We start from the raw sequence: 12216 nt of genomic DNA, 5'->3' as shown, positions 1-12216 counted from the left end.
GCTTTTGTTATAACATTGAAGGGCATATATAGAAGTAAGAAATCAGGGACAACACAGGCACGCAAACCCACACCATCCACACATCCTCTCTGACACACACACACACACATGCCACACATACACCGCCACCAGAGGTGCAGGGAATTTTTCCCAGCATGCTCGTTGCTCTCACCAGGTGCATGGCGGAGCTGCGTGGAGGATGTGGCTCAATAAGCAACTGAGATGGCGTCTGTCCAAAGCTCTGGATCTGTGCCTCTGTGGCCTGCGGGAGAGAGCGAGAGAGAGGAGAGAAGGAGAGAGGGAGAGAGGAGAAGTAGAGAGAGAGAGAGAGAGAGAGAGAGAGAGAGAGAGAGAGAGAGAGAGAGAGAGAGAGCGGCTGTCACAATCAATATGCATCAAAGTGATGGGTCAATGCGTTACTTGACAATGCAAGCAAATCCTAACTCAGCCGTGCTTCTGAGGAAAGGGGGAGGTAAAGGGAAAGGGGAGCACTCCCAATCCGCCTGGGTGCTCCCCCTTCCCCCCTCGGCCTGCAGAGTCATCCAAGTGTTAGTATGGAAGAGACAAGCCTTTTCCTATTAACATGCTTCAGTTAACCATTCCCATTTCCAGGCGCAGGGGCCCCCGCTGCATAAACGTTAACCTGGAGTGACATCCAGCTAGGACTGCAGCAGGCCGGCCTGCTTTTAGATGTTATTGTGCTTGAAACAAAGGGGAAAAGCATGTCCGTGCACACACATACGTATGAAACAGAGGCACAAAATCACACAAGGCGATTTGGCAGAGGGTTACCTTGACGAAGGATGATTTATTGGGTTTAAACTGTGAGTTTGGATGCTTGTGACTAAGAGGAAAAACTAAAAACAGCACAAGTCGCTCCCTGAGTACAGGAAAAAAACAACACACCAGAGGAATCAAGCCATTACTATTATTAGAAAATAACTCCCATTTAAATAGACTAAAGAACTTTGCCTCCAGTGAGTGAGGGAAAAAAACAAGCAGTAAGAGCTGCTGAGCTTGACTGAAAGTGGGGCAGTCCATGGTGGGAGTGATTGATGTGACTGGAGCCACTTCCACCATCAGAGGGGAGCTTGTAGACGTCCGTCAATGCCACTGTGCACAATGGAACATACATCGCTCAGCCTCTCGCCCGCCCTTCTGACTGCCTGGGTGACTAGCCCTCATTTTTCCTCCGCCTGTACACACCACTCACAATCAAAAGGACCTATTGGCTAGCACATGCCACAGAGGGAGATGTGGCATGGGAAGTTTGGAGGTGATACTGAATTAGGACAGGCCACCTGCAAGCTAAACAGCCGCCTCCCGACACCCACCCACCCCCAGGTCACTTGCTATCTTCCACAGCACCAAAAAAGGCGCTGTCCACACGGTCGAGCGCTGTCGCACGGCAGTGAAAGTTTCATGTGAGTGGTCGAGCACATTTGGCAACCATTAAGCGCTAGTCAGTGTTTCTTTACAACGCAGTCCGTCAAGTAATAAGCAACTGACATTATGGCTATTTAAGGTTAGGTTTGGGGTGAGGGTCACAATGTCTGTTCAAATAAAGAAATTTGATACAAAGATCAGAAAGGCTGAGGAGGCCATGTGGACAACATCACCATATTTCTTGTGATGATTCTATTACCAGGGAGACTGGGCTGCTGCATGTCCCGTTTTGGTAGTCTCAGATAACCTTGACACCCAACAATTGTTTCCAGAGTGCAAGGGGGGGGGGAGGATTTCTCTGTATGTGTTTGTGTTTTTGTACGTGTCGGGGGAAGGGGGTCTGACTTGTTGAAGGTTAACTCAAGAACATGTTCCTCCACTAGATGATCAAAACATGTCAATATCTCTCAGGTGCTTCAACACTAATCCTGTCTGAGGTGTGTCAGAAACTTATCTCTATCTCAGTCTGAGATGGAGAGCACTTAACAGGCAGTTCATTAGTTTAAGTCACTTCAGGCTCTGCTTTTTGGCTGATAAGTGACACTTATTTCCAAAGCCATCTGGATGATCTTCCCTCCCCGCAACAAACCGCCTTGCTTGGGTGAGCACCAAACATCCGTCATAACGCACCGTGTCTGCACGTCTGTCTGCGCGACTTTGTTCGAATCTGATTTTGGCATGAGCAAAAAAGGCTTCAGAGGTGAGTGGCTGCAGCTCTCTCTCACTATCTGCTGCCTGGTTCCCAAACTGGTGACAGAGAGACTCCGTGGAGGATGATCCCCCCTTCCCCTCCCCTCCCCCTCCACCCCAACAGCATCCTCCGGTGCACTCATGCAATGCAGCAGCAACACAACAGCTCTGTCAGACAGAATGCAAACACGGCCTTGCGGTGACCCGCTAAGCAGCGTGGGATCATGCTGAGTCACGACACCTGAGATCAGCGCTGGCGACTACAAATATGAAGCTGCTGCACCTTTCACCTTTTGATAGACTCTGCGGGTTACAGAAGCAAATTGCTTTCATTAAGTAATTTTGGCTTTTCAGTAGTTAAACCGATTATAAACCACACAGACCCACGCAAATAAACAAACTATTAATGTAATCGTGCTACTTTCTCATGTGACGACACTGCTGCCCATCCTTAACATGCCAATGAAATTTGTTTTAAGCTTATCTGGTTGTATTTAAATCCTTTAAGTACTAACAAAGAATCAGCCCGAGGGTGTTTCTTGAGTGACAGCTTGGGAGTTGACATGTGCACTACTGTCTGTGGGAGCAGAAATGTCCTGAACAATGTGTCTACCAGTAGGTGATTATCTCTAATTCAGTTACCATCAACGACTCCAACTGAATCCTATTCTATGTGATACATATGAAGGAAGTTTCTTATTATTAAGGTCAAGCACTTAAACACTTGTGTCCCATCACAATGAGAATATCAAGGTGAAATCAATTTAAATATATCTCAGCTGCTTCAAACCCTTCGGTTGCGAGCCACGGCACACTTTGTTGTCTCTGTCGATTCAGAGGCGGGGCGGGAGGAGCAGTGGCAGCTGAGGAGAAATGGAGTCCCACTGATGAATAATTTGTCTGTTTACTTCTGAGTGACACAGCGGGGTCTGAATCAAGGGGTTGCTGTCATGTTTTTCCATAAGAGAAGGCTGTCAGGAGGAGCATCACATAGAAGGACCGCTGTTCCGGCAGTGTGCCCAGTAGAGCTGTCACCGTGCCCTCAACCGGAGGCGTGTCAGAGACGGTGTCATCATTTCCATCTGACACACGGGAGGAAATTATCTCTCATGACCTCTAATTTATTGACGTTTCAAATGCCTTAATTCTTATGACTAATGCCAGATCGGCAGTTTCACCTGTCAGGCCCAAAATGAATCCATACCCCGGAGTCAATCGTCACATTTCAGCAGGTCTTAGCGAGACATTCATTGGGCACTTTTCCATGCTCCACCTCACTGACTCAGAGCCAGGCAGCTCACAGGAGGAGTGGTAAACAGTAGTGTGAATGATGGTAGGATAAATCCTGCAGGAAATCACCTGCAAAATGATCGTAATGTTACCATAGACTGTGGAGGAAATCGTTCACCTTAAATCAAATAATTTCATTGCAGAGCATCAAAGTACAGTTAAGCTGTTGTAGTCTGGAGAAATACTGTGCTTGGGAAATTATAATATATTAAAATGTACCCTAAAGAGAGATTTAATACTCTTATCAACATTGGAGTGGGCAAATATGCTTGCTTTATGCAAATATCTTTATTATGGGAAATCAATTAATAACACAAAACAATGACAATTATTGTCCAGAAACCCTCACAGGTACTGCATTTAGCATAAAACAATATGCTCAAATCATAACATGGCAAACTGCAGCCCAACAGGCAACAACAGCTGTCAGTGTGTCAGTGTGCTGACTTGACTATGACTTGCAAAAAAAAGCATGTGATTATCATAAAGTGGGCATGTCTGTAAAGGGGAGACTCGTGGGTAACCATAGAACCCATTTTTATTTACATATCTTGAGGTCAGAGGTCGAGGGGCCACTTTTAAAATGGCCATGACAGTTTTTCCCAAAATTTAGCGCAAGTTTGGAGCATTATTTTACCTCCTTCGCGACAAGCTGGTACCAATGGATTTCTTAGGTTTTCTAGTTTCATATGATACCAGAACTTTAGCTTTAAAACTGATTCCGCTACAACCTAAAAATCAGAAGTTGCGTTAATGCGTAAAAAAGAAATTAGTGGCGTTAAAACAAATGTCCATTAACGCGTTATTGCAATAACTTTGACAGCCCTATTTTTTTTATTTTTTTTCAAGGATTGCTGTTGAAAAATTACAATGATGATACATTTTCTTCACAACTTTTATATGCAAGGAAATCAACTGATTACAGTTTAATGGCCCCGTCTAATAGACTTACTCATAATGCATTGTCAGGATACTGCTAAGTTTTAGAATACAGGGTTTAGATATACAAGGTTAGACTTCATGTTACAGGGAGAGGAAGAATCCATCTGGAATGAGAAACATGATTGAAGGTATGAAGGCTTGTCTTAATTAGTGCTCATCATACCGGCATTACATCAGTTGCAATTAGCTGAGCCAATTTCTCTTTCCAGCACAAATACATTCACATGTCACAATAGCGACTACGTCAACTGGGCACAATTAGGGAGCCTGAGTAGCAGGCTTCCTAATGTGCAACTAACTAACGGTACTGTCATCTCTCAGGGTAACAGTAGGCAGGGTGTAAGACAGATAAAAAAAACCTCATGCAAAATATGCAAAATAAAAAAAAAAGGCATCACCTAAATCTCTCTCAAAATGATGAAAACCAAACCTTTCACAATATGGTTTGGTAATTAGATGAGCCAAATCTTCTGCAGGTGATTTGCATAGTGGTCACTTGATAAATAAAGGCGCCCCTGGAAGTGACAGTATATAAATGACTTGTTTTGCAGACAGCAGATGGTGGATATCACAGGGAGAGACAAGCTCAAACTGGAAAGTACCACAATGCGTGCCAGCTGCTGCAGTCTCTGGTCCCCTTTCCCCTCTACGCAATTAAGCTATTCACGAGTAGTGCGGCCGAGCTAATAGATATTCAATTAATTCGTTAAGAACAAGAGGATTCACTCCCTCATCTATTGACTGAGTGACCTCTGCTGATTGATCAAAGGGCTCAGTTAGATTCATTGATCTGATTAAGGGAAGGAACATACAGTATATTCAGCAGCAGGAAGAAAAGAATCCTGATGTTAAGAGGATCTATGAATGATGTGGACAGATATTAAAAGACTACTGTTTATCTGTCAGAGAGGAAATTAATAACACAAGTCATCACAAAATGACGCTAATCTCAACGGAAACTCGATGACTCAGCAGCTCTGCCAAACGCTCTCACGGGTTACATCTGCATGACACAATAATTGATTGACAGATGCGTGATATGAATGCTCCCGGAGCTCCAACACATGCCAGGACAAATAGAGACAGGAAGTTGTGCCTATGGTGAATAAGAGAGAGGGGGGAGGGGCTTTGTCTCCATGGCAATGTGAGTGTGTGTGTGTGTGTGTGTGTGTGCCCTACCTCTCTGAGCGAAGGGTCAGTGATACTGTCCAGCTTGACGGAGCCCTCGTAAGTCAGGTAGTGAAAGACGTTGAGGGCACGCACTGCCTCCGGGCCTCGCTGCTTGTAGCCGAAAATAAGGTCAATCCACTGATGCAGCTGACATGACACAAACTCGCTTTCCAGGGCCTGTGAGAGGAGTACAGGGCAATTAGAGGTGAGAGGCATCAGCAGCAGCAGCAGCAGCAGCACACAGCACATGGGCCAAAAGACACAACACAAATTGTGCTTCCACACAAGACTGAACACAACAAAACACAGCCTACTCTACTGTACACAGATGGCCTACCAGGGCATTACATCACACCAAACATCACAAAACTAATAAAGAGTGTTGTAAGTAGGGCTGTCAATCGATTCAAATATTTAATTGCAAATAATCGCACATTTTTTATCTGTTCAAAATGTACCTTAAAGGGAAATTTGTCAAGTATTTAATACTCTTATCAACTCGGGAGTGGACAAATAATTAATGCAAATGTATGTATTCATTATTGGAAATCAATTAACAACACAAAACAATGACAAATATTGTCCAGAAACCCTCACAGGTACTGCATTTAGCATAAAAAAAATATGCTCAAATCATAACATGGCAAACTCACAGGCAACATCAGCTGTCAAGTGTGCTGACTTGACTATGACTTGCCAAAAACTGCATGTGAATATCATAAAGTGGGCATGTCAGTAAAGGGGATATTCGTGGGCACCCATAGAACCCATTTTGAGGTCAGAGGTCAAGGGACCCCTTTGAAAGTGGCCATGACAGTTTTTCCTCGCCAAAATTGAACGCAGGTTTGGAGTGTTATTTAACCTCCTTTGCGATAAGCTAGTATGACATGGTTGGTACCGATGGATTCCTTCAGGTTTTCAGATGATGCCAGTATCTTCACTCTAGTTTTAAAACTGAGCCCGCTACAACCTACAAATTGCAAGTTGCAGTAACGCGTTAAAGACGTGAGTGGCGTTAAAACATATTTGCGTTATTATCGCGTTAACTTTGACAGCCCTAATTGTAAGGTACAAATAATTTTCATTCAGTTCAATAAAGATAAATATTCAAGCTGCTTTATTGTGCATAAATATTACAGGAGAAAAAGAAAAAAAATAGAAGCTGTATCCCCTCCTTTTAATGTAACCTGCTAAATCAGGACAAGCCTCCCATATCACATTTGTCTGTCTACTTAAAATACGGACTGACCATCTTTGCATGGAGACAAAGAAATTGGTTCAATACTAACAGGGATCCAATTTACTGTAAAACCATCCGCCGGAGCAACACTGATAAATGACTCGTGTGAGAGTGAGAAGGGAGACTTGATTTCTTGTGGGAGTGTTAGTGAGAGATTTGGGATCGGATTTAAGAATGATAATTATTATAAATATTCCCATGGAAGCCATGCAGCAGGGAGGTTTGATGTATTGTTCCACAATACGGTACAATATAATTTCCATGCATGCTGGTGTAAGGCTTTGCTAGAGGAATTTTACACTCCTCCCCTCGCGTCAGGAATAACAGCCATTACCAACAAAGCCTGCTCGAGCACACAGAGGCAGAGTTTGCCACAGGGCATATCACTTCAATTGAAAGTGGCACATGCAAAGATGGGAAGTGGGAGGATGAGAGAGGGAGGGAGGGAGGGAGGGAGGAAGAGAAGGAGGGAAGGGAAAAAAAGAGGAAGAGTGAGACAGAGGGGGAGGCAGGGAGAGAGATTCACTGACAGAAATGAAATAATAGAGGAAGCAAGAGAGTGGGCTAGCTAGGGAACAGAACAAAAGAAAGACACAAAAAAATGGAGGCAGAGGACTGTGAATGTCTGGGCGTGTGAATACACTGGTCTGCGAATTGAACAATGCAAGGCAGAATCACACATGTATCCTTCAACAGTGAGGAAATATCCACTGTAATCCTTGTTGTTTTTTTTCAGTCATCCTCTTTCCTTGTTTTGGAGATGCAGACATGCCCGTAACAACTCCCAGCTTCTCCCTTCTCTCTCTCCCCTCCAACCCCCCCCCCCCACTCTGCCGGTACACAAGCCTGATAGAGCTCGACCAGGCAGCGTGGGTAGAGCACAGGGAAAGGTCACCTCCATAAGACCAGCCCAGCTCTGTCACTCCAGCTGAAAAGGTCAAGCGTGTTCCCAGAGCCTCTTTCTACCTCTGGTCCAAAAACACTGTGGCCCCCCAACCTCAGGATACACGACCTGCACGAAACGTTGTGTGTTAAGTGTTCTAAATTAGAAAGTGGAGGCATACCACAGAGGATTTCTTTCACTCACTCATGTGAAAAATGTTTCTTCACATGTGAAATGTTCCAGTTCACATGGGATTTTTCGTTTATGAATCTTAAAATTAGGGCTGTCAAATTTAACGCAATAAGGCGTTAACGCAAATTTGTTTTAACACCATTAATTTCTTTAATACATTTGCACGACTTGCGATTTTTAGGTAGTAGCGGCTCAGTTTTGAAGCTAGAATGAAGATGCTAGCATCATATTAAACTTACGCTAAATTTTGACGAGGAAAAACAGGCATGGCCATTTTCAAAGGGGTCCCTTGACCTCTGACCTCAAGATATGTGAATGAAAATGGGTTCTATGGGTACCCACGAGTCTCCCCTTTACAGACATGCACACTTTATGATAATCACATGCAGTTTGGGTCAAACCATAGTCAAGTCAGCACACTGACACACTGACAGCTGTTGTTGCCTGTTGGGCTGCAGTTTGCCATGTTATGATTTGAGCATATTTTCTATGCTAAATGCAGTACCTGTGAGGGTTTCTGGACAATATTTGTCATTGTTTTGTGTTGTTAATTGATTTCCAATAATATATCTATACATACATTTTCAAAAAGGGAGCATATTTGTCCACTCTAATGTTGATAAGAGTATTAAATACTTGAGAAATCTCCTTTTAAGGTACATTTTGAACAGATACAAAACTGCGATTAATTTGCGATTAATCGCAATTAACTATGGTCAATCATGCCATTAATCACGATTACATATTTTAAATCGATTGACAATCCAAATATGTATTCAAAACACATCTGAACTGTTGTAAGCTTATGCAAGGGCCATTCATCATGTAGTTTTTGTATGAATGAGAGTTGAGCTGTTGAGTTTCTACAGTAAGTGATTCCAGATTAAAGGGAGAACAGGGTTTATCTGACGGCAAGAGACAGTCGGATCTCCATTTCTTTCTCCGTGCTGCTCCTGAAACCTGCTGGGAGTTGTGGTGGACCACATGTTGATGGGCTGTCTGTGTTGAACGTGCACGCACAGGCGTTCGCACACGTGCACACGGAAAGGGCCCTGCACGCTGCCAAAGTGACGAGGCCCGGCATTACAGAAGGTAACAGTGTAGGGCAAACTTGCCCTCAGTCCTGTCCTTTAGTGACATCACTGGGGTCAGGGGTACAGTGTTAGTATTGAGCGGTGCACTTTATTAGATGCTTCATGAATAAGACAAGGAGACACAGATGCAGGGGAAGGTTAGAGGGAACAGTGGGGAATGGATTTCTTTGCTGCTGTGAGATGGAGGCAGAAAAGCTAAATGTAAAGAATTCATTTTAAAAATACATCTAAATTACATAATCTCAACCTATTGTAGATTCTCAGTATGGTACTACAATATATACATGTTGTGGTGTATTATAAGTACAAAATACACCACAGTAAGTAACATGACATGAGTAGTGCACCTTATGAGAATGAGGATGGACTCTACTGAATAGTATAAGAGGGATGTATAAATATATCTATTAAATTAATTGTTTCTATGATTGGGACAATAACCATTATACCGCAACTATTTATCTTGGTAAAAATTACAAATAGCATAGTTTTAATTTTTTATTAGCGTCATTACTGCAACCTTAATAGACAAGAAATAAAAGGAGGAGAAAGTAATGTTTTTTTGGCACAGAAAAGAAGAAAATGGACAAAAATTAGATAATATATTTGGTCATTCTTGATCTTCAGGTTTTCTAATATTTTATCTGGGTAATAAACATTGACTGTATATAAGAAGTGGACGTAGTCACCGTGACGTCATTGGTTTGTGGACTACAGTTTTGAAGCCTCGAGATCTTGTTTTTTTGCAACCAGAAGTGACACGAGAACGTGGAGTTAAGTACAACTGAACGCTGAATAAGACATTTTCAGGTGGCCAAAAAGGTTATAAATAACTTTGATGAACTGAAAACACACTGTGAAAGGGTTAAAGTTGTAAGACGAAAAAACACGGACTACACCCAGACCGGACAACGCCGTGGTAGCGACATGTCAATCACAAGGTAGCCCCGCCCTAAAGCATCCCCTGCTTTATGGTCTATTTGACTCTAAATGGGACCATAATTTACTAAATGAACATCATGCTGTATTGAAGAAGACTTGAAACTAGAGATTGAGACCATAAACTCATGTTTACAATGTTTACTGAGGTAATAAGTCAAGTGAGAAGTAGGCTCATTTTCTCATAGACATCTATACAATCAGACTTCTTTTTGCAACCAGAGGAGTCGCCCCCTGCTGGCTGTTAGAAAGAATGCAAGTTTAAGGTACTTCAGCGTTGGCTTCACTTTTCAGACTCCGAGGTAGCCCACTGGTTTTTAATTAAAAAACTAACAAAAAGTAGTATCATATTCAGGTGTAATCATATACCATTTTGAATTTGACACATGCCTAAACCTTACCATCCTGTTGATCCTAACAAGGTCTTCAGGCTTCTTGGCCCAGGCTGGCAAGTCCACGTCACAAACCATGGTCCTGTCCTCCCTCATTCCCAGATGGTAGCCGTTGCTGTTGACAAACATCTCCGGGAGGTAGTAGAACTCTGGAATCAGTTCCTGCGTTTAAAGGGAAGAGAGATGTTCATGTTTTACAGCTCACTGACAAGACCACAACTTCTAATACCACAATACCACCGTATAATTGCCCAACAATTCAGCAAAGTGCAAGAAATAACATATGTGAGGGCAACGCCACGAAAAACAGAGAAAAAAGGCTCTGTATCCCGCCGAGATGAAGTGAGAATTCAAGGGGAAAGGTAACACAAACAAACTTAACAGCGGGCCATGAGAAGGCGGTGAGAGGTGCTAGTCCAGTTATTCCAGGCAGAGGTGTTAGGTGTGTTAAATGAAACTGGAACTGAGTTGGGTTTTTCTGCCTGGTCTCTGGGCTCTTGTGATGGGGTCAGGACCTCACAGCGGAGGGGAAGTCAGCATGGGAAAGGAGCCCCCTACATAAAGCCTGGTGTGATTCCATACACTGAAGAAGAGAGCAAATATTTACCCACGCTTTGAGACAAGACTATTCCTAGAGGAATTTATCCTGTGTTGAATAACCGTAATGGTAGTTCTACATTTTTTAACCCATTAAAGGAGCAGTAGGCAGTATATCTTTGGCATCATTGGGCAACAATTCCATAATAACCTTTCAGAATATTGTAATTCAAGTGTTCTGAGAGAAAACTAGACTTCTGCACCTCCCATTGGCTCTGTTTACAGGCTTTAAAAAACCTAGCCAGTGACGGGAGACTTTGGCCAATCACAGGTCATTTCAGAGAGAGAGCGTTCCTATTGGCTGTTTTACAAATGCAGATACGCGTGCACGTCCCTTGAGATGGTGAAAGCCTGATTCAACGGAACATCCTGAGAAATAGGCATTAACGTAATAATAATAATATTGATTGATATTTGATCAGCGCTGCCTAGTTTGACCGCTTGGTCGGAGTTTGCGAGAGATTGACAGCCAGCTCTAATAGACAGCAGATGGACAGTGGACCTCAGATCAGATCTTACTGCTTGTTTTCCTCCGGTCTGTGAAATCTTGCAGATGCGGTTAAGAGCAACGTAGGACACCGGAGACACAGAGGAACATGATTTTCTTCAGGTTACCTGTTTCATGTACTACTATCAGGATATAGCGACCGTTTTATAAAAATAACTTTTTTAAATCATATTTGCTCCAATCTCGCCTACTTCAGCTTTAAGGGGCCAGTCTGTGTAACATTTTGAGGGATGTATTAGCAGAAATGGAATATAATATTCAGAACTATGTTTCAGGTGTATAATTCATCTGAAACTAAAAATCGTTGTGTCTTTGTTAGCTTAGAATGAGTCCTTTATATACGGAATCCACCATGTTGCTCCAACACGTTTTTACAGTAACCCAGAACAAACAAACCAAACACTGGCTCTAGAGAGAGCCTTTTGCATTTTTTACGTTACCTGAAGGTCACCGTAGTTCTCTGACACACTTGAAAAACTGCGGTAACGTGAGCCACAGAGTGAAAAAACGTGGTACCGCCAGCCGCCGTCGGATTTCCGTTGTCAGAAGTCAGTAGTGTTATTATGGTAAGGATGGCCTCTGAGCAAGACAAACGGTGTTACCACGGTTTTGCATTTGGCGACTCACGTTACCGCAGTCTTGGAAAGGGAGGAATGAGCGGAGGGGTACTATGCCGAAACTAGAAATCCTACACATTGTCCCTTTAAGTACATATCATTTCTTACCTTCCAGGCAACCAATTATATATCATGAACATCAACTTGCAGAGACTTACTTGAGATAGGCAATCCACTACAGTGGACTTTTTAATGCCTTAAGTTACATACAGAGAT

At 43.0% G+C, this 12216-nt stretch overlaps 1 protein-coding gene across 3 annotated transcripts in view; it reads right to left on the bottom strand.

Moving 5' to 3' along the window:
* LOC141770603 (neurobeachin-like) overlaps positions 1–12216 on the bottom strand; it is a 286789-nt gene that overhangs the window by 15832 nt on the left and 258741 nt on the right. For all 3 annotated transcript variants that reach the window (XM_074640308.1, XM_074640306.1, XM_074640307.1), the window contains 3 exons: positions 10288–10440; positions 5548–5715; positions 173–262 (listed from right to left, as the gene is read on the bottom strand). In XM_074640308.1, coding sequence (XP_074496409.1) covers positions 173–262; positions 5548–5715; positions 10288–10440 — 411 coding nt within the window. The remainder of the gene's footprint in view (positions 1–172; positions 263–5547; positions 5716–10287; positions 10441–12216) is intronic.

This window comes from Sebastes fasciatus, chromosome 7 (assembly GCF_043250625.1).
Source record: "Sebastes fasciatus isolate fSebFas1 chromosome 7, fSebFas1.pri, whole genome shotgun sequence".
NCBI lineage: Eukaryota > Metazoa > Chordata > Actinopteri > Perciformes > Sebastidae > Sebastes > Sebastes fasciatus.
The sequence above is the reverse complement of the archived record's forward strand: the minus strand, read 5'-3'. Positions and strand labels throughout refer to the sequence as shown.